We start from the raw sequence: 23,417 nt of genomic DNA on the forward strand, positions 1-23,417 counted from the left end.
AATCAGGGAGGACTCTGGGAGCCGGGACATCCTCTTCCTCCTGACTATTTGGCCCCGGGCCTCCAGAAATCCTTTGGCGGGTGGGCCGCAAGTTGTGCACCCCTGGTCTAGCACCAAACTACAAATCATAGGGTGCCATAGAATGGGCCCATGGCAGCTAAAGAAGTATCAAAATGCTATAACTGGACACTATGAAAGAGGGGAAGGAAGGAAGGAAGGAAGGAAGGAACTTTTGTAAGTACTGTTTGTTTGTTTTTTCACATCCAGAGATGATGGTGTTGCTGCTGCTCTCTTTAAGACCTCCCCACTCTCTGTCATCTGATGTGACAGCGCCTGCCATGTGGAAAGGGAGCATGGCAAATATGGTCAGCATCACTGAAAAACACACACAGAGACAATCGCAGCACATGAGAACATAACCACATATTAATTGACCATAATCCGTACTCTCAAATCCAGCCCATTATTCAAGGAGGAAAGGGCAGATTGAGGCTGAAGGCCGAGGCAGTGAACCATTATGGAGAAAAGAATCGGGAAGAGCATCTGTTGTTGGTAACCGTTTTCCCTTTCGACCGTGTGGCTGCTTCTCAGAGGCAGAAAAGGCTATTATATTCTGCATTGCTCTCCGTTTGTTTTGCAGACTGATTGCTAGTCTTACAGGACGACAACATTGATCTGCACTCCGAAGTTGTGAGTTGGCCAGTGTATGGTTCCTTACTGGGTTGGTGAATTTGCTCTAGGTTTTAGCCTGAACTCTAAATCATTTGTTGATGGCGCTCATCCCAGACCTTCATATCTAGGCATCAAATTTGTATACAGACAGCCTTCCATGTACAAGCATTTTTTTAAAACCCTACTTAGGGTGCTATATTGTTGTAAACCTTTTAAACAATTTAACTTTTTAACTGTATTTTTATTATTTTAATAAGCTATTTAAATATTGTAACAATTTAAATCTGTTTTAATGCATCACTTTTTAATGTGTTTGTTTTTTCTTTTAATGTTGAGAGCTGCTCCGGGCACCAGTTCTGGGAGAAAAGCTGGATATAAATAAATATAATCATCATCATGATCCACAGATTCAAACATCCACGGTTTGATAACATTCCAAAAAGATATAAAGTCCAAAAAGCAAACCTTGATCTTGCCTTTTTATATACGAGACACTAATTTACTACCCATTGCATTTAATGGGATTTGAGCATCCATGGACTTTGGTATCCACAAGGAACCAAACCCCAGCGGATACCAAGGGCCCACCGTATTATTCAAATTGTTACAATTGTGCATATATTAATTGGCATTCTGATTATGCAATTCATCACAGTAATCATTGCATTTTTTCCTTCCTTTTTGTTTCAACCTCAGTACCACTACCAAGCTAAAAGCTTTTTTCCTTCTTTTTTCTCCAACTGATATGAAGGGAGGGAGGCTTCCAAGCAGACCCTCAAGGCTGTTAGGAGAAGACATTCCCCATGTATAGAATCACAGAATCATAGAGTTGGAAGAGACTCCAAGGGCCATCCAGTCCAACCCGATTCTGCCATGCAGGAACTCACAATCAAAGCATGCTGGAGAGATGGCCATCCAGGCTCTGTTTAAAGATCTCCAAAGAAGGAGGCTCCACCACTCTCCAAGGGAGCGTTTTCCACTATGGAACAGCTCGTACTGCCAGGAAGTTCCTCCTAATGTTAAGCTGGAATCTCTTTTCCTGTAGCTTGCATCCATTGTTCCAGGTCCTGTTCTCTGGAACAGCAGAAAACAAGCTTGCTCCATCCTCAATATGACACCTCTTCAAATATTTAAACAAGGCTATCCAATCACCTCTTAACTGTCCCTTCTCCAGGCAAAACATACCCGGCTCCCTAAGCTGTTTCTCATAAGGCATGGTTTTCAGACCTATCACCATTTTGGTCACCTTCATCTGGACACACTCAACATCCTTTTTGAATTGTGTTGCCCAGAACTGGACACATTATTCCAGGTGGTGCTTGACCAAAGCAGAATAGAGTGGCACTATTACATCCCTTGATCTAGAGACTATCCTTCTATTAGTGCAGCCTAACCCTAGACCACACAACACAAGGTCATCTCTGTTCACCTACTTTCCTTCCCTGCCTTCAGGGCCTGTTTGGGGAAACAGGGAGGGAATGGAAGAATATAGTGGCACACCTGAGCAGGAGCAACTAGAGACTGCAAGGCAGAAGAAGACTCCCGCCAGTCTTCTTGCACGGGTTCTTATTTCACTGTCACTGCCACATTTTAACCTATCCATCAGACTGTGACAAAGGACAAATCTGGGCTTTACTGCTTCAACTGGCCCAGCTGGCTGGGTTATTTTTTAGTCTCTTCAATCCAGGATTTCCCAGGATTTCCAGGACAAATGGGAACCCCATGCTGAACCCATGGAGGGTTGGGTTCCATGCCACCTTTTTTAAAGTTCATTCCTAAAATTTGGAATGGATTCCAGAAGGCAGCTGCCACCCTGATTTAAAAATGTAACTTTGAAATTGTTGTATGTATTTTTTTAATTGTAAGCCACTTTGAGTTCCAACTCTGGGGGAAAAGTGGGATATAAATAAAATATAATAATAATAATAATAATAATAATAATAAAGTTGCATCTGAGGAAGTAGGATGAAGTCCATGAATGTTCATGCCACCATCTTCTTTCTTTCAGTTAGTCTCAAAGGTGCTACAAGATCATTTTGCATAATAATAATAATAACTGTATGCATAACTTTCTGTGCATCTGAGGAAGCAGATCAAGCCTGCATTTGCACTGCAGAAATAACGCTGTTTGACGCCACTTTCACTGTCATGTCTCCATCCTATGGGGTTTATAGTTTGTTGTGGCACCAGAGCTCTCTGACCAAGAAGGCTAAATAGCTCACAAAACTACAAAGCCCAGAATTCCATAGCATTGAAGCATGGCAGTTAAAACCGTGTCAGACTGGATTATTTCTGCAGTGCACATTTAGCCCTAGTCTAGTAAAGGTTATGCTACAACTTCAGTTAGTCTCAAAGGTATTATTGTACAAGATTTTGTGTACTGATATTGCAAGCCGCTTTGAGTTCCAATCTGGGGGAAAGGCAGAATTAATAAGAACAACAACAATACCAACAACAACACCAAAGCCAATAACAGCAGCATTAAACAAATCAATTAGAGGGGCTTAGAGAACATTTAAACCCAGCTGCTTTGAATCCCATTTTGGGAGAAAGATGGGATATAAATCCAATAAATAAATATTTTTATTTATTATTTATGTCAAGGATTTATATCCTGCCTTTCTCCCACAATTGGTAGCGTTATTTGGAAGGAGAAATTCTTTGTCAGGATAGCGTAAATATCCTTATGCTGAGTTTTGCATTGTTTGTGCTATACAACTCTTGTGCTTAATAGCAGAGTTGCGCAACTGAACAACAACACACTACTTGCAACCCAATGCACAAGCAATGCAGATGTGCACCCACGAGCATTGTGTAATGCATGCCAATGCACAGTGCACACCTGCACGCACAATGGCACTGCATACACAACTCCACTTCTGCAACTTGGAATTGAATGCAGGAGTTCCACGTTGAATTTTTAAAATGTCCATAAGGAAACGTATGTGCATGTCAAACTCCAAAAGTATTCTGGCTGCATTGTATGTTATAGCTCATGGAAAATGATCATGGCCTGCCTTGCGTGCTGAAAGGAGAGCAACAAGATTGCCAGGGAAGCATCCCTCTGGAGAATGCTCCACAGATGGGGTGCTAAGGATGCCTTCTTTGCCATCTGCCACATCTCATTCAGCAATGGCAGCTGGGAAAGATTCGCCCATAGATGTGTGTGAAATATTGGTGATCGAAAGGAGAAAACCCCAAAGCTGGGTTGTTGTTGTGTGTCTGGAAGTAATTTCCAACTTAGGTTCAACCACAGGGTTTTTTTGGCCATATTTGTTCAATCCCCACTCAGCCATGGACCTTGGATAAGTCACCGTCTCTCAGCCTCAGAGGAAGGCCAAGGCAAACCCCTCGAAACAAATTCTAATAATAATAATAATAACAACAACAACAACAACAACATTTATTTATGTTTCCCCACCTCTCCCGGTGGATTGAAGCAGGGTTACAGACTAAAAAAGCACAAAGTGTTTACATAAAAATTCAATTAAAAGCAGCTAAAAACAATAAAATATACAACATCAGACCATAACAATAGCATCAACAAGCAAGGCAGGGATCATACACAGACGGGCATCTCATTCATATCAGGTGGGGGATGCTCGGCTAAAAAGCTTGGTTTTAATCGCTTTTCTATATGTTTCTAACGAGGTCGCCGAGCGGATCTCCTCAGGGAGACTGTTCCAGATTCTCGGAGCTGATGTTGAAAATGCTTGTTCTTCCAAGAAAACCCCGTGATTTTCTTTGCCATAAATGAGAAACAACTTGAAAACACACAACAACAACAGGGTAAGGAAGGCATACATTATTGTAAGTAGGCTCACAAGCAACATCAAAAGTTCAAGTGCGAACTAGGGTCATTTAAACAGGTTCAAACCGATTTGAGATCCGGTTTAGAAGGTAGTGGGAATGAGACCCGGGCGTTTTGGACTTCAGCTCCCAAAAGCTCTAGTCAGCTTGTAAGGAACTCTGGAAGCTGAAGTCCAAAATGTCTGAAGGAACAATGTTTGGGAACTGCTGTATTAAGATCTGTTCAAGAGTGGAATAGACTGAATCATTACACACTATCCATGAATGCGCTAACTTGTCATTCTAAACTTGCACAAACTCACTAAATCAAAGTTGTTGAATGATGAGCCAACACATAAGTCCAGAGGAGGGCAACCAAAATGGTGAAAGGTCTGGAAACCACCAAGCCCTCTGAGGAGCATCTTAGGGAGCTGGGAGCGTTTAGCCTGGAGAAGAGAAGGTTAAGGGGTGGCATGAGAATCATGTTTAAATATTTGAAGGGATGTCATATTGAGGAGGGAGCAAGCTTGTTTTCTGATGCTCCAGAGAACAGGACATGGAACAATGGATGGAAGCTATAGGAAACTAGATTTCAGCTCAACATTAGGAGGAACGTCCTGATTCAAATGTGGAGAATGATGCCTTGGAGGGTGGTGGAGTCTCCTTCTTCGGAGGTTTTCCAGCAGAGGCTGGATAGTCATCTGTCACAGAGAGGGCTGTGTTTATGTCTTCCAGCATGGAAGGCGCTTGGACTGGATGGCCTTTGGGAAGTCTCTTCCAACTCTATTATTCTACTCTACTCTACTTGGGACTAACAGTAGGATTGAGACCCATGTAAAATAGTTAAACATAGGGATGGCTTTAGGAATGAGATGGTGGCCATCTTTAAATATCTGAAGGGATGCCATGTGAAAGATAGAGCAAGTTGGGTTTTCTGCTGTTCCAGAGACCAGAATGAGAATCAATGGATTCAAATTACAAGAGAAGAGATTCCACCTAAACCTGAGGAAGAATGTGTTGACTGTAAGAATAAATAGTGTGGCAGAGACTGAATCACAGAATCATAGACTCATAGAGTTGGAAGAGACCCCAAGGGCCATGCAGTCCAACCCCATTCTGCCATGCAGGAATTGTCAATCAAAGCATCCCTGATGGATGACCATCCAGCCTCTGTTTAAAGAACTCCAAAGAAGAAGAGTCCACCAAAATCTCAGAGGAAATGTCTTCCACTGTCAAACAGCTCTTACTGTCAGGAAGTTCCTCCTAATGTTGGGGTGGAATCTCTTTTCTTGTAGCTTGCATCCATTGTTCTGGGTCCTGTTCTCTGGAGCAGCAGAAAACAAGGTTGCTCCCTCCTCAATATGACATGCCTTCAAGTACTTAAAGAGGGCTATCCTATCACCTCTTAACCTTCTCTTCTCCAGGCTAAATATACTGCCTTGGAGGGTGGTGGAGTCTCCTTCTTTGCAGGTTTCCTTCAGATGTCTTGCATGGCAGGTGGCTTGACTCGATGGCTCTCGGGGACCCTTCAAAGGGGCCGATTGCATCCCAGCTTCAGTTCTCCGAAGAGCTGCTGTCCATCCAGCCTTCCCCTGGGCTCCTCTCAACGGCAGAGGCCCTTGGACAAAAGGCGGCAACATCTGGACTCTCCCCAGAGTCCTACTTCTGAATGGCTTCCCTTTGTTTCTGGCCCAGCCAAGAAGCCCAGCCACATAGCCTCCCTTTGTTGCTCTCCCAGAGAAAGAGGGGCCAGGGCCCAGGGAAGGGGGGGGGGCAGGAGGAAGACCAAGGGGGAACTAGGGCAGAAGACAATGCCCCCATTGATGCCAGAGTGTCAGGGACAGGGCAACACAATTCGCATGTTCATGGGGGATACCTAATGCTCACCCAGAAGCTGCAAGTAACAATTACTAATGCTGCTGCTCCTCCTTTGTATTCTTTGTATTGTTGGTTGTTGTTATTATTATTTTATGCCTTAAGATCCTGCCTTTTCACCATTAATGGGAATGAAGGCAGTTTCCTAATTATTAAACCCTGTACAGATTAAGAACAGAATAACACCGCATTTCTCTCTCTCTCTCTCTCTCTCTCTCTCTCTCTCTCTCATCTATCTGCTGTATATACTCAACTATAAGTTGACCTCATGTATAAGTTGAGGGCAGGTTATTGGGGATAAAATTATGGATTTTGATATGACCCTTGGATAAGACTGGGGTTAAACTCAGGACAGATTGTACTCTTGCCTTTCCCAGGGGATGGGTCCCTTTTTAATAAGAGTTAAAGTATAGAATTTACATTGACCCATGGATAAGTCGACCTAGGTTTTGGTGGTCAATATTTTACTAAAATTTCTAGACTTGTACATGAGTATCTCAATATCTACTTACTGCCTTTTCACCAGTAAGGAAATGAAGGCAGTTTCCTAATTATTAAACGCAGGACAGATTAAAATGTATAATAACATCTCATTTATATCTCTGTCTATTATATCTATGTATCTGTCTATCCACAGTACCAGTCTATCTACAGTATCTGTCCATCCATCCATCCATCCATCCATCCATCCATCCATCCATCTACAGTGTCTGTCTTCTAACTGCCTACAGTATCTATCTATCTATCTATCTATCTATCTATCTATCTATCTATCACCAACAATCAGAATGAAGGCAGATTCCTAATTATTAAATTCAGTACAAATTAAAACATGTAACATCTCATTCATCTCTCTGTCCAGTATCTATCTTTATATCTGTGTATCTATCTGTTATCCATCAACCTACAATTTTAAAACAAAAAACAATCTATGGAGATAAAACCATTTAAAATTAATTAATGACTGAGAGACTACATCAGGGTCCCTTGGGGTAAACCTCTGCCTGCAGATTTAGGAATTGCACCTTGTACTGAATGGCAACACTGTACAATTCAATGTACTCCTGAATGTGCAGCTGAACATCTCTTGTGTACGCACACACCTCTTGTGCACCTTCTTCTCAAGTGCACCTGCATGCACACTGGCATCACATGCGCAATGCCACTTCTGCAAATTTGAACCGGAAGTGAACATTCCTCATCAGAGAAAAATGTCCAACCACTTCTGCAGAGGAACCTGTTGGATGACATTGGAATCCAGAATATTAAGGTGTCAGGAAGCCAAGGAAGAATGTCTACAAATCATTTTCAAAAGGTATAAACTCAATATATTTTTTAAAAGTATTTATTTATTGCAACAATCCAGTGGGCAAGACCCATGGGCAAATTCCTTTGAAGCAAAGTCACATTAGTACAATTATGGCTATCCACAAATCTCATCCCTGTATCTGTGCAGCAATGTAGTGTGTCACACCTCTATTGGGTCCATTTGTCCGATCGGAACCAAGGCTGAAAGAGCAAATGGAGGTTTGTCATTGCCTTTGCCCAAGGCTGAGAGTCTGTGGCCTGTTACAGACTGCCAAAATAAAGCTGCTTCAGGTCTCTTTGGAGATATGCTATTTAAATGATGCATGGGTCCTAAGAGTCTGGAGGTCACGCCAAAGCCACACTCCGTTCCTAAGCACTGGAGTGCAGCTTTGGTGCAGCTTCCGGATTCTTAGGATGCATGCATCATTTAAACAGCATACCTCCAAAGAGACCCGAAGCAGCTTTATTTTGGCAGTCTGTAACAGGCCTGTGACTTGCCCAAAGTCATGCAGTGGATTTCATGGTCGAGCTGGAAATCGAATCCTGGTCTCCAGAGTCGTAGTCCAACACTCTAACCACTATGCCACGCTGGCTGTCAGGTTATGTTATGCATCCATAGATCTAATCCTGAATGCCAGCCAACATTTCTAGCCCTCATGGTTCCAAGTTATGACTTGAGTCTATTGAATACAGTGGACCCTTCCCATTCATGGGGGTTAGGTTCTGGTGGGGCGAAAAAAACCATGGACAGTTGCACCCCGTATTTTTCAGTGGCAACAACATGCAGACAGACACGTCATCGCATCCGTATCCATGTGCTGCCATTGACCAATATGGGCCATGGCGATTTGCAGGCAGTCAAAGCCACAGATTGCCAGCCCACCTATACGAAGGGTCCACTCTATTTTATTCAGAAAACATATCTAGGGGTAGCTGTAGCATAAGTATAATAACACCCAAAATCCACAAAACAGTGATACCTTTATTGGAACAACCGAAATGCACAAAATCCATGCTGCAAGCTTTCAAAGCTCCAGTGGCTTCTTCATCAGGCAGAGGTGTTGAAAATCACACAAGATGGAGAAAAATTATGACAGCGTTAGTCCCAAACCTGCATTTTGTAAAAATGTGGCTGTTCTCAGTTCAGGTGATACTGGGGGGACATTTGTGCAAGTGGGCCACGCTTCTTTCTGGCCATGTGCCTTTTTCTTTTTTCCTTTCCTTATCTCCAAGAAATAAAATTAAGAAAAAAATTAAGTTCCATTGGTAAGAGAAAAAGAGATGCTCCTCTTGAGAGCATCTATTCAGTATTCATTTTTTATTCAGTAAACTCTATTCAATATCAAACTGGAAAGCCACTTTGCAAAACCTGAGCAGGACTGTTAACAAAAGGGTGAGTCTTGAGCTTGTAGGATCCTAAGGTTGCGATCGGTTGAAGCTGCCAAACAAGAGAGTTCAGCACTTTGGACAGCAACTATAAAGCACCTCAACTCTGGAACAGAGCCACTCTTCTCCCACCGACTTGGAAGCCACCAGGGCCTGGATTTGCTCCTCTCTCCCTTTTCTTCTCTCAGTCCCTTTCTCTCTTGCAATCTCTCTAACTCACTCCAGGCTCCAGAGACGCTTGCTGAGCTGGAATCTCTTCCCTTGCTCTTGAGAGGCTTAACTTAAATTTGCTGGGTTGCAATTGTGCATGCTTTTAATGTTGCAAGTCTCCTTTTCCTAAAAGCGTGCTGCAAGTCTCTTAGGGGACTAAAATAACAGTTCATGCAGTGATGGTAGCTATTGTTGTTGGGTGCCTTCAAGTCCTTCCCAACTTACAGCAACCCCAAGGCAAACCTATCCTGGGGTCTTCTTGGCAAGGTTCTTCAGAGGGGGATTTGCCATTGTCATCCTCTGAGGCTGAGAGAGTGTGACTTGGCCAAGGTCACCCAATGAGTTTTCATGGTTGAGGCAGAATTTGAACCTTGGTCTCCGGATTCAGAGTGCAATATTCAAACCGCTACACTGTGCTGGCTCTATACCTTTCTTAAAAGTAGCTGCCATGTGTTTGAGTCCGGCACAAGAAGGGACAGGTCTGCTCAGCACAGCATCACTTTGGTGCAATTCTTGAGCAGCCACTGATGGAGTGGCATCCCAAATCAGAGTACCGCTTCACCCATGAGGCTGCTATGTGACATGTCTCTTAGAAAACAGAAAATCTTTGGAGAGAAGGCAGGGAATCAGTCACAAAAGAGAGACCAGCTTTTGAAAATCCATTTTGGGACCACAAAAAGGTCTCTTGCTTCTCTCCTCCTGCCACAAAAACGCTGAGAAAGGCACCTCTTCCACAGGATGCCAGCCTGGTTTGGCGTTCTGTCTCTTGGTAATGCTGTCCTTCAGGCCTCTGGTGGGGACACTGCCGCAGTGCCAGGCAACTGACCAACCTGCAAAAAAAATAAATAAATAGAAATTGATAGGAGGAAAACATCACCTTATTTCCCTTCCATAATGCCTGATGCTTGATGTCCATCACAACTTTCCTTATTTGGATTTGTCTAATCTATTGTTGTGTTCACTGCCTGGCAGCAGCGTTCCAGCGCATTGGACAGACTGGGGACATGAAGTAATGAATGCAAACTACAAGAAAAGAGATTCCACCTCAACATTAGAAAGAACTTTATGGTGGTAAGAGCTGTGCTGCCTTGAAAGTCTTTGCAGGATTTCACCAGAGGTTGGGAGGGCTTGGATGGTGTCTTCTTGCATGGCAGAATGGGATGGACTGGATGGTCTTTGGGATCTCTTCTACCTCTAGGATTCTATCATCTTTCCCAGAGTCTGGAAATTTCCCTTTGGGCACTACAGTTTTTGGTATTCTGGGGGTTCTGGGAGTTGTAGCCCCTCAAAATAACCTTTCTGGGCTCTGATCCCATCTCTGTCACCTGCAGTCCTTCCATGTGAAGGACACAGGGGCTGAACCTGGAGCCTTCTACATAAAACACAAGTGGTCCTACACTGAATGCTGGGCCCTCTGTTTCCCTTTTGTCCAAGCCATCGAGAGATTACAGACGGCACTTTGAAATGGCAGCTTCTCTCGCCTTTGGGAGCTGCATCCCAGAGACAAGAAAAGATAAGAAGAGTTGAAAAGCATATATACTATGGTTGACTGGGAAATAGATAAAATATAAGGTGCCATGTAAGAATAGATTAGATAGAATGTATCTTTTATATGTATAAGGACAAGACACACATAAATACATGTGAAAACAAACAATATTGTTAATAATGGAAAAGATGATTGCAAGCATAATGTAAATATTAATAATCAGATTGTGGTATTTATAATTATAATAGACATATGAAAAAAGATAGGAAAGAGATGAAGTATTAAAAGATATTTATGAAAAAGAGGCAAAGAAGTCATTTTTAGTCTACATGTTTGTTGTTGGTATATCTGTGAAAAGTGTATATGTCCTTTTAATTGATGTGTGTTTTAATTAATGTCTTTTTAACTGACGTTTGTCTGTTCATTGTTGCTGTAAATCCGTGGGGAGAGGTGGGTAATTATTATTATTATTATTATTATTATTATTATTATTACAGTGCATGTTGGCTGGGGGCCATAGGAGTTGCAAATCAACCAATATTTAGAAATGCAACATTTACAGATCACAGCCGTACCCCTTTCGGGGAAGCAGTGAGCTCCACCCGGAATATATACACTGGCTACTGTTTCCTGGATAATCGCTTAATTCCAAGATGAAAGATGGGTGAGTCAAAAACCCTTGATCGCACCCCAGGCTGCGGCGTCTGCAAACTCTGAATTATTCACTCAAGAGTCAACCAAACTAGAGGTTGAACTGAGTTCAAACCCAGGACTATTATCCCAAGACAAAAAGGCATGTCCGCACAACAAGCCTCAACCAGTTTGACAACCATTCTCTCCTCCCAGAGAAATGTGGGAACTCCAATGCAAGGATAGGCAGAAAAGGTTAACATCTCCAATTCTTTTCTTTTTTTTTTTTAATTCTCCTGTTTGGTTTGAAACATCTTGCCTGATGAAGAAGCCCATGGAGCTTCAAAAGCTTGCAACAAGTATATTGTGCATTTTGGTTGGCCAATAAAAGGTATCATTTTTTGGTGGATTTTTGTTTGGATTTGTTAAATGGTCAACACAGCTCCCCCAGCATGCAGGCAGAAAAGGTAGTTGAGCATCTCATAGAATGATAGTTTGAGAGGATCCCAAAGGCTATCCAGTTGAACCCTTGGCCATGCAGGAAGACGTAAGCAAAGCACTCCAGAAAGATAGTTCCATGCAACCCAACAAACGACACCTCGCAAGGTTCTACTGGGAATGGCATCCTTGGCCTTATTCCCACTGTCTTTTAAACCGGATTGCAAATCGGTTTGAACCAATTTAAATGATCCTGGTTTGCACTTGAACCGAATTGCTGAAACAATTCGGAGAGGGGGGCCATGCACTAGACTCATTTAACCCACGTCTTTTTGATGCTGATTTTTTGCCTACATCTTTTTGGATAAATCGATTCCGCACAAGTGTGAACCAGATGTGGATCGGAATTGATTTAAATTTGCCTTTTGGCTGGCTGGAGCGGGTCCATTTTGAATCAATTCATTTATCCATGGGAACCACAAGTGGATTATTTTATTTTATTCTGCAGCAAAAAAAAAAAAAGCTATTGGGGCAAATGTAGTGGGAACCACACGCTGCTGCTGAACAAATCCATTGATTCGGATCGCAAAGCGATTTATTTGTAAGTGGGAATGTGCCCCTTGTTTACGTGGGAAAGTTACTGGGAAAAGTTACTTTTTGACTAGAACTCCTTGTGGCCATGCTGACTGGGGGATAATGGGGTCTATAGCAAGGGAGCCTGCATCCTATTGATATTTATTTTACTTCGGATCCCTTCTGGGAGAAAGTCAGCATACAAAAGGAATAAATAAATTAGAATAAATAAAATTGATTTCTTTTATTCTTTATTCTTGTATTGCTGATGCAGTTTAAATTTTACTTCCCAGACTTTAAGACTCATTGTCTCCAAGAACCAAAAGGGCCAAAAAAAGAGTAATGGCTTCTAATCTGCATGGATATCCCTCCATACCCTCTTAACTGAGGACAGCTATGAAACCTATAAAATGCAGGTGTATAACTCCAACGTTCTCTTCTTTTTTTCCCTATATGATTTTTAACACTTTTGCCTGATGAAAAAGCCAGTGCCACTTCGAAAGCTTGCATCATGTATTGTTGCATTTTGGTTGGCCCTGTAAAGATACCACCATTTTGTTTGATTTGAGATGTTATTGTACTTTTCATCAGACTGACTGTTTAATGCTCTCTGGACTACGACTCTGGATACCAGGTTCGATTCCCACTCTGCCATGAAACCCATTGGGTGACCTTAGGCAAGTCACACTCTTTCAGCCTCGGGGAACAGCCATGGCAAACCTCCTCTGAACAAATTTTGCTAAGAAAACCCCATGATAGAATAATTGCCTTAGGGTCACCATAGGTTGGAAATAACTTAAAGGCATGCAATAATGGGTTGGATGAAAGAATAGAGGGCCTGCTTATTACATTTTCAGATGACACCAGATTTGGAGGAGTGGCTAATACTCTGGAGGAGAGGATCAAAATTCAAAATGACCTTAATAGATTAGAAAGCCAGGCCAAAACTATTATCATTATTATTATTACATTTTATTTATAAAGCGCTGTAAATTTGCAAAACTGTAAATTTGCAAAACTAACAAAATGAATTTCATCAGGGAGAAATGGAAGGTACTGCACTTAGGCAGAAAAAATGAAATGCACAGTTATAGGATGGCGGACACCTGACTTAACAAGGCTACGTGTGAAAGGGATCTAGGAGTCCAAGTAGACCACAAGATGAACATGAGTCAACAGTGTGATGCGGCAGCTAAAAAGGCCAATGCAATTTTAGGCTGCATCAATAGAAATATAGTGTCTAGATCAAGGGAAATAATAGTGCCACTCAATTCTACTTTGGTCAGGCCTCACCTGGAATACTGCATCCAGTTCTTGGCACAATTCAAAATGGGATGTGGACAAGCTGGAATGTGTCCAGAGGAGGGCACCCAAAATGGTGAAGGGTTTGGAAACCATTCCTTATGAGGAGAGACCTAGGGAGCTGGGTATGTTTAGCCTGGAGAAGAGAAGGTTAAGTGGTGATATGATCGCCCTGTTTAACTATTTGAAGGGATGTTATATTGAGGATGGAGCAAGCTTGTTTTCTGCTGCTCCAGAGAACGGGACCCAGAACAATGGATGCAAACAGCAGGAAAAGATATTCCACCTCAACATTAGGAGGAACGTCCTGACAGTAAGGGCTGTTCGACAGTGGAAGAAACTGCCTTGGAGAGTGATGGAGTCTCCTTCCTTGGAGGTTTTTAAACAGAGGCTGAATGGCCAGCTGTTGGAAGAGCTCTGATGATGTCTTCCTGCATGGCAGAACGGGGTTGGACTGGATGGCCCTTGGAGTCTCCTCTGGCTCTATGATTCTATGAATACAGAGAGAGAGAGAGAGACAGTACACCTGCAAGACATCCTACCTGCACCTCCGTTTCAACGCAGAGACACTCATAGAGATCCTCGAAATGTTTTTCTGGGATCGGCGGGGGTTCTTCCTCCTCTTCTTCCATGTTCTTGTCATGGGACAGAGGCTGGGCCTGAGGCTGGGGAGATGCTTTGGGCCTCTTGCGCACTCGAGCATACAAGGTGCTCAATCTCTTTTCTGGATCAAAACCCGGCTGGAGAGGAGGCACCATCTCAGACCCTGTCTCCTGCGGTTGGCCAGGCAACTGATCTGACGGCAAGTTTGTCCCTGCTTGCAAGAGCGTGTCATTGAACTCTGCAGTCCTTGAATCCATCCCACTGGACCCCAGAGACCCTGCCAAAGGTTCCTGCACTTTAGGACCCTTTGGGATCTTACCACTTATTACATCAGAGTCCTTTGTTCCCACCAAGTGATCCCTGGAACATAAATCTGTTTCCTTGAAGCGAATGCTTACGTAGACTTGGTTGTCCATGTTCTGGTTTGGGGGTTCCATTCTGGATATGTGGATCTCCTTTGGAGTCATGGGAAGCTTCCTTAACTGCACGGCATTTGGGTTTGTCATGTTGGGAGGACCTGATGCAGGGGAACCTGACCCTCTCAGTTCCTCCACCTCAAGCTTTGGGGACCTCTCTATCATTTGGTGTTTTCTGATGACCATGCGCCGGTCCTTGGGAGAACTGGCATTTCCGCGCCGGAGTTCTGCAGCAACTCCATTCATGTTCAACTGCTTCTTATCTTTCTGGGGAGGTAGAACATTTCCTGTGGATAAGGACAACATTTTTAGTCTTTCAAACAACTGTTATCACCTCAATATGACTTTGGCTATTTCATTCTACAGCATCTTGGGATTTATTGGAAAGATCATACAACATCTCCCTACATGAACCTGTTGCTGTTGTTGATGATGTGTGCCTTCAAGTTGTTTCCGATTTATGGCGACCCTAAGGCAAACATATCATGGGGTTTTCTTGCCAAGATTTGTTCACAGGAGGTTTGGTATCGCCTTCCCCTGAGGCTGAGAGAGTGTGACTTGTCCAAGATCACCTGGTGGGTTTCATGGCCAAGTGGAGAATCAAACTCTGGTCTCCAGAGTCGTAGTCCAACCTTCAAACTACTACACCATGCTCACTCTCTTTGTAGATGGGACCCAAGTGTAACCACAAAATTTATTATATTTCATATGTACCTTATACATGTAGCTTGAAGGTAATTTTATACATAATATTTTTTAATAATTTTGTATATTGAAACATTAGAAATTATCTCAGCCACCTGTGAATAAACGTTTAATTTTTGGATTATTTTGGATTTTGGAATTCTGTTTTCTTTCTGCTGCTAAGCAGAACCTTCTTTTAGGGCCCTTTAAGCCTATACAGTTATAGGGCTATGAGTCTACTTTAACTGCCCTAGCTACATCCTACAGAATCCTGGGATTTGTAGTTTGGGGCAGGTATTAGAGATTGTTGTCAGAGAATTCTCAACATCCCTTCCCAAACTACAAGTCTCAGGATTCCATAGAATGGAAATATGGAAATTAAAGTGGAATTACATTCCCATAATAAATCACAAGCTCTCAGCTTCAGGAGAAGGCAATGGTAAACCTCCTCTAGGGTTGCCCTAAGTTGGAAATGACTTGAAGGTACACAACACACACTGTAGACTTTTGGCATTTTAGTGGTTGTTGCAGAAGGGACTTTTAATGTGGGAGTGTGTACTACACTTTTATTTTCATAGGCTGCATCTACACTGCAGAAATAATTAAGTCTGATACCACTTTAACTACCATGGCTCCATGCTATGGAATTTTGGGACTTGTGGTTTTGTGTTCTATTTAGCCTTCTCTGTCAGAGAGCTCTGGTGCCACAACAAACTACATATCCCAGAATTCCATAGCACTGAGCCAGGGCAGTTAAAGTACTGTCAAATTGCATTATATTTGCAGATGCAATCATAATTGCTATGTACTTTATATGTATTATCCTACTAGAGAGGCAGGCTAGCTCCAACAGGCCTCCCTGGAAGAAGATTAACCATCCATTAAGAAGCCAAGCCCTCCCTCCAGTCCTTCTCCCCTGATCCAGGCCTCGGAGGTAGAGAAGAACCGCTGGCCCTCATCCCCTTCTCCACCATCACTCCCTTCTCCTTTTGTGTCGTGTCTTTTTAGATTGTAAGCCTGAGGGCAGGGAACCGTTTAATTAAAAAGATTGTATGTACAGCGCTGTGTAAATTTACAGCGCTTTATAAATAAAGGTTAATAATAATAATAATAATAATAATAATAATAATAATAATAATGTTTTAAACATTTTTAAATTAGCGCTGGTTTTGGTGATATAGTTGATTTAGCTGGTTTTTTAAACTTTATTTTTATTATAATCATTATGCATTAGCTGCACTTTGTGTCCGTTGGTGCCTTGAGCCACCTTTTATCCCACAATGGGAGAAAGGTGAGATAAATACTAAATAAATAAATAACAAGGAATAAAGAGCTAATATTTTCTTCCTGTTGGCTCGGTCTCCAGTTTCATGCAGACCAGTCCTGCGGCTTGTTGTAAGAATAATGTTTGCTCTTTTTGTTCAAGCATATTTAAACTCAGAAGCAGGTTCCAACAAAATTGTCTCCAGGAAACTGTCAATTGCTAGGTCTGGCGAAGCTACTTGCCAAACAGGTTCGGCCTCCTAAAGATTAAAAAACTGAAAGAATGAACAGCCCCCATCTTTCTCTGTCTAGTGGCTTCGCCTCGAACCAGAGAGATTTGGGGATGGGATGACATTTTCTTTCCATGAGCAGGGCGTTTGCAGGCGTTTGCACTCTTTACTGGTCTGGTTCAAGACAGTAAACGAAAGAAATATTCAATTGCACAATATCCTCTGTTGGAGTAGATGGCCTCAGGGGTCCCTTCCAATTTTGTGATTCTGCACAAATACTACATGCCAGGTAGTATTTGCAACCTGTCTGCTCCTCACAGTGCATATCCCAATAACGTATGTGGATAATGTGAGTGATGTCGGGGATGCTTTGATTTGGATTTCCTGCATGGCAGGGGGTTGGACTGGATGGCCCTTGCGGTCTCTTCCAACTCTATGATTCTATGATACGGGGCTGGGGAGAGAAGGATGGATTAATAAAATTCAGTACTGTATCTTGCTGGAAGACAAGCGTGAGGATTGAGCTGCACTGACACACTGACCTGGTGCCAGCTATAATATGTATGTTTAAAAGGCCAACACAATGCAGGCATCCACTGGCAGCCCTTTCAAATGAGATCTCTATTAAAGGGTGGGACCAAGACTGGAAATCATTGATAAACTTTTGCAAAATGAAATGCCCTAAAAAACAAACTTAGATTGGAAAACTAAGCAACAATGCTAGAATGGACTAATATAAAGGAGGAGAGGGAGCGAGGGAAGTTGAAAAAGAAAAAAGTCTAACTCAAAACCAGTAATACTTACTTGCTAATTAGCTTACTTGCTGTTCACCGCTATGATCTTTGGAATAGCGGTATATAAATAAAACAAATTATTAATTAAATTATTATAAGATGTTAAATAAAGAAATTAGCCAAGTAAAACAGTATGCCAGAACTGACTAACAAATAAAGAAAGGTAATGATTGTTTTGTTATAAGACATGAAAAAGTAATAGAAGGTGACTTAAAAGGTGCACAAATGATTATCTGAAGGATGCATAGACAGAATACTATCAAAAATTGATTGGTATAAGAAGTGGATTGAACAAAGTCACTGTGTTGATTTTAGGAAGAATATTAAATATATATGCCTTACCCTAAATCCAAACTGCAAAGTTAATATATAACTTGGGGGAGAGGGGGGTAAGGGTCTTAAAACCATAAGACAAAAAACCATTTGGATGAATTAAAAGGGGAAATATACATACATCTGTAAGCAGAAATGGATGTATGAAATGTCTCTGTTGTTGTTGTTGTTGTTGTTGTTATTTATGTGAACTTTTCTTGGCTTATGGAGATATGAATGGTTAATGTAAAAAAAAAAAATTAAATGCAGGCATCCACAACCTGATGCAGCCAGTTAGCAATATAAACAGGAGAAGGAAATCCTGGGCAGAAGGACAGAGGAAGGACAGAAAGCCAGAAGCCTTGGGGGTTTCCTTACACTCCAGGGGATTATTCTGCCTCATGCTGACATCTGTTTATACAGTCGTCCCTCCATATCCACAGATTCTTTATCCACAGATTCAAGAATCCCATGGCTTGAAAATACTCAAAAATATCGATTAATTCCAAAAAGCAAGCCTTGATTTTGCCATTTTATATAAGGGACACCATTTTACTCTCCATTGTATTTAATGGGACTTGAGCATTCATGGATTTTGGTATCCACGAGGGGCCCCTGGAACCAAACCCCAGTCAATACCAAGGACACACTTTAATAATAGCAGTAGCAGTAGTAGTAGTAGTAGTAATACCCCACTGGATTTAATGGGATTTGAGCATCTACAGATTTTAGTATGTACAGGGGGCCCTGGAACCAAATCCTATGGGATATCAAGGACCCACTTTAGTAGTAGTAGTAGTAGTAGTAACCTCATTGGGTTTAATGGCGCTTGAGCATCCACAGATTTTGGTATCCATGGAGGGTCCTGGGACCAAATCCCAGCAGATACCAAGGAATCACTATATAAAATTGCCTTCTCTGCTAAATGAAATTCTCCCCTTCTGTCACAGTCCAGAGGGAACAGATCATAACATGCTCACATAATGTGGGATGTGCAAACTGCCATAATGTTCCATAAAGTTCCATAATGTCCTGGCTTGCCAGTGACTCAGAACTGCTTTGACTGGTGCAGCTGCATGGTTGCTCAGGTGGGCTTTAGGGGGCATTTGCAGTTAAGGCTAAAGGCACAACCAAATGGCCATAGCCACCCACAGCACAGGCACATCCGAGAAAGACTCTAGAGCAGATCATTAAACAGAGTCTGTAAGCATTTCAAAAGGAATGCCATACTTGCAAAACGTCAGCATGGGTTTCTGAGAACCAAGTCGTGCCAGACTGATCTGATCTCTTAATAGAGTCACAAGCTTGGTAGACTAAGGGAATGCTGTAGATGTGACATACCTTGATTTTAGTAAGGCTTTTGACAAGGTCTCCCACAATCTTCTGGCAAACAAGCTAGTAAAATGTGGGCTGGACAATGCATCTTTTAAATGGATTTGTTGACCAGCCGAACCCAAAGGCTGCTCAGCAATGGCTCCTTTTCATCCTGGAGAGAAGTGACCAGTGGGGTCCCCATAGGGTTCTGTCCTGGGCCCAGTGCTAGTCAACATCTGTATCAGTGACTTGGATGAAAGAATAGAGGGCATGCTGATCAAATTTGCAGATGACACCAAATTAGGAGGAGCAGCAAATACCCCAGAGGACAGGATCAAAATTCAAAATGGCCTGAATAGACTAGAAAGCTAGAATAGAGAATAGGCACAATAGGTTCAAACTACAGGAAAAGAGATTCCACCTTAACATTAGGACGAACCTCTTGACCATAAGAGCTGTTTAACAGTGGAATTTGCTCCCTCGGAGGTTGGTGGAGTCTCCCTTGGAGGTTTTTAAACAGAGGCTGGACGTCCATCTGTCGGGGTTGCTGTGATTGTGTGTTCCTGCATGGCAGAATGAGGATGGATTGGATGGCCCTTGGTGTATCTTCCAACACTATGATTCTATGATTCATGCCCACATGCATCCATTCCCATGCACACATAAGAATCACACAATCATAGTGCTGGAAGAGACCCTTAGGGCCATCCAGTCCAACTGCCTTCAGCCATGCAGACCTAGACCAGTTTCCTGTAAGTGACATATACAAGCCTAAATCTACATACAGCTGAGTACGTCTCCTTTTATACACTGTGGACAATGGCAGACTCTTTTCTCTCTTTGTAACTACCAAAGCCCCCCCTCACTTGCAATTTAGCTTTTGCAGCACACGCCGAAGTAATTCAGTTGTAGAAACCTTTGGGTATGATTACAAGAAGCCCCTGCTTATCTGATGGGTTAGGGACCGGACGCCTGACAGAAAGTGGAATTGGTTGAAAATTGAAACCCAGGATATTTTTTTAGCTGGCAAATATATTTTAGCCACTGAAAACGTAAATAACACACTATATACCATTTTGAATGCATGCAAAAGCAAAATTACCTTAATATATACAGCAGGCCCTTGATATCCACTGGGGTTTGGTTCCAGGACCCACCATGGATACCAAAATCTGTGGATGCTCAAGTCCCATTATATACAACGGCATAGTAAAATGGGTGTCCCTTATATAAAATGGGCAAGCATGTTATGGATTGAATGAATTTTATGTTCTTTAAGTTTAGCAACTTATTTTTTGTTGTCAGAGTTTTAAGATGTGGTGTAAGAAAACAATAAAAACATTTTAAAAAAATAAAATGGAAAAATCAAGGTTTGCTTTTTGGAATTTATATATTTTTAAAATATTTTCAAGCCGTAGATGCTTGAATCTGTGGATAAAAAATCAGTGGATATGACAGGCTGACTATATATACAAAAGTGTGTGTGAGCCGTCCCAGGCAAGTCTCATAGGCAAGAACTGATGAAAGAATGGAATCCCTGTCAAATGAATGGAACTTGTCAGTATTTGCAAGTGTTGAAAGAGCAAATGTTGAAAGAGCAAATGGTCAGAAAGCAAGGCATCAAAAGGCATGGAAATCTGTATATCATATGCTGAGACCTCCGACCGGAGGACCCCAGAAAATCTCAGCCTTTAATGTCATCAGTTTTCATCTGGCTATGGCGACAGAGCCAGATGCTTCTCTGACTCTTTTCACTCTCTAACAACCATTGAATGGCTATTTGGAGGGCAGCAATGGCTAAACAGTGAATTGGGAGAGATGGGGCACAGTTCCATCTGCAGAACATTAACGTTGCACTTGGCATCACAGGGTTTCAACCATACTCTCCCAGCCCCCTGCAGCTTATTTCTTCAGTGATTTAACTTTCTCCGTTGCTGTTGCACCCTCTGCTTTTTTCTTCCTGCTGCTGCCACCACCTACAGCAGCATAAGTACTGCTGGGGCACCCATTACATCGGCATAGCATGCCTTTGATTTTCTCAACTACAGCTTTAGAAATATCGGAGTTTAAAGTATCCCCTCTTTGGGAGGGGAGTTTTGAAAAGAAGTTAAGTGTGGACTATGCTGAGTTTTTATTCCTGCGCACTTGCCAGGGGCAGAGAAAGTCATGTCAATACACAGCATCCAGCTCCAGTTAGGGCTCCTTGCCTGACACACCAGTTGCTGTTCCAGCTCTTTGAATGACCTGGCGGTCTTCTCCGCAGAGCTGTTGAGAAGGAAACCACAATGAGTCACTCAGATTGGCAGAGCTCAGCAGTTTGGGTGCCCAAATGCACACACACACACAAATGCACACACACCACATCTGCACCCACAGAGGAAGCTCCACAGTCCTAGGCTCAAGAGGTACAAAACCTCCAATTCCTGCATCCCCCCCTTGCTGTGTCAGCATGCACGCCCCAGGTGCCTCTCTGGGTGTGTTGTTGTTCACACAGCCAGTCTGCTGCTGGAAACTGGGACTCTGGTGGTGACCTCTCTGTTTGTTGGTCAGCCTTGCACTTGGCCAGCCTGAAGTCTGGTGTTGAATTTCTGCTGGAAGAGTTCAGCGTCTCTCTGGGGAAATACCAGCAACAAAAGCAAATGTTCTGGAGCAGAGCATTAACTGTTTCCACCACAGAATCTGAACCAGGCTGCTAAGGCTCACTTTTGGAAAGAAGACAAGATGCATGCAGAGTACTATTTTCAAAAGGAGTGTCCCTCCTTTCTTTCAATGTGAAAGGACCATGCTGCATGATCCCAAAGCAGATTTAAGGGTCTGCTGTTCCCAGATTTTCTGGTGACAAAGGAAACTGAGCAGCTGAAACTGCAACACAGCAGAGCTTTGAATTTTATTTTTTCCTTTATCCTTGTATCCTTTAGCCATTAGAGGCTAGAACTGTGCTGAGGTCTTACATATGTGTTAAGTTCCCCTGTGCATTTGGACATTTTCATCCAAAGAAGAACAGCCATGATCAAAAGTTAATCATGGTTGATCACTACAAAAGCAGAGCTGCACAGGAGGTCTCATTGTGCGTGGTTGCACATTGTGCGTGGTTGCACATTGTGCATGGTTGCACATTGTGCGTGGTTGCATGTGTTGGGCATGCTAATGCAGTACACATTTGGTTGTGCATTCAGTTGAGCAACACTCCAGAGTTTTGCATAATCTGCATGTAACTCCATGACTATGGTTCAGTCCTATACAATCTGCTATGGTTCACACACCCTTCAGCAGTCCCTATTTGGCATAGACAGTCTTGTTGTCCCACCTTTTCAGCTGCTTTTAAAATGTCTCAGTTTCTCTCTCCTCCCCCCACTTTTTCCCCTTACTTCAATTGCTGCAAACTGAGTCCGAAGTGGACAAGTAGTTTGCACCCAACTCATCAAGAAAGTGTGGCAGAATATTGCCCTTCCCATTAGGCTCAGGCAAAAGCAAACAGCTTCAGCCTCTCCTAGCTCATATGATCCTCCTTGTTAGTAATTTTTGCCACTTTGACCACACTATTGATGTTTGGCCACATGTGCCTTGTTTTCATCTGTGAAAAGTTGGACAGCCCATGCTCAAGGACCAGTGTAGTGTAGCAGTGTGGGTAATGGACAAGGGCTCTGGGAAACAAGGGTTTGAATCCCCGCTCAGCCATGGAAACTCACTGATTGACCTTGAGCAAGTCTCAAGCCATGTACAAATGCAAAAGCTGGACTGTGAAGAAAGCGGATAGAAAGAAAAACAACTCATTTGAGATATGGGGCTGGAGAAGAGTGCTGAGGATCGCAGGGACAGCCAAAAGGCAAATAAATGGGAACTTGAACAGATCAAGCCTGAACTTTCCCTGGAAGCGAAGATGATCAAATTGAGGCTGTCGCACCTTGGCCACATCATGAGAAGGCACAATTCATTGGAATGACCATAATGCTAGGAAAGGATATAGAAAGAGAGGAAGACCACATGCTAGATAGATGGAGTCTATTAAGGAGGTAATGGGTATGAATTTGCAGGACCATCCTAAGCAGAGCAGTGGAGGAAAGGGAGTCTTGAAGATGTCTCATCCATGGGGTCGCCAATAGCCATGGGTCAAGATCAACTTGAAATC

The 23,417-nt window shown here is 42.6% G+C and overlaps 1 protein-coding gene across 1 annotated transcript in view; it reads right to left on the reverse strand.

The window, feature by feature from the left end:
- Nucleotides 1–10,022: 10,022 nt before the first annotated feature.
- Nucleotides 10,023–23,417, reverse strand: part of LOC149310341 (uncharacterized) — a 40,563-nt gene continuing 27,168 nt past the window's right edge. The window contains exons 5-6 of the mRNA XM_089528373.1: nucleotides 14,215–14,978; nucleotides 10,023–10,070 (exon numbers count right to left, since the gene is read on the reverse strand). Of these exons, the coding sequence (XP_089384499.1) occupies nucleotides 10,023–10,070; nucleotides 14,215–14,978 (812 nt within the window). The remainder of the gene's footprint in view (nucleotides 10,071–14,214; nucleotides 14,979–23,417) is intronic.

This window comes from Sceloporus occidentalis, unplaced genomic scaffold (genome assembly GCF_023333645.1).
Source record: "Sceloporus occidentalis isolate IW3139 unplaced genomic scaffold, rSceOcc1.0.p SCAF_6, whole genome shotgun sequence".
In the NCBI taxonomy this organism is placed as follows: domain Eukaryota; kingdom Metazoa; phylum Chordata; class Lepidosauria; order Squamata; family Phrynosomatidae; genus Sceloporus; species Sceloporus occidentalis.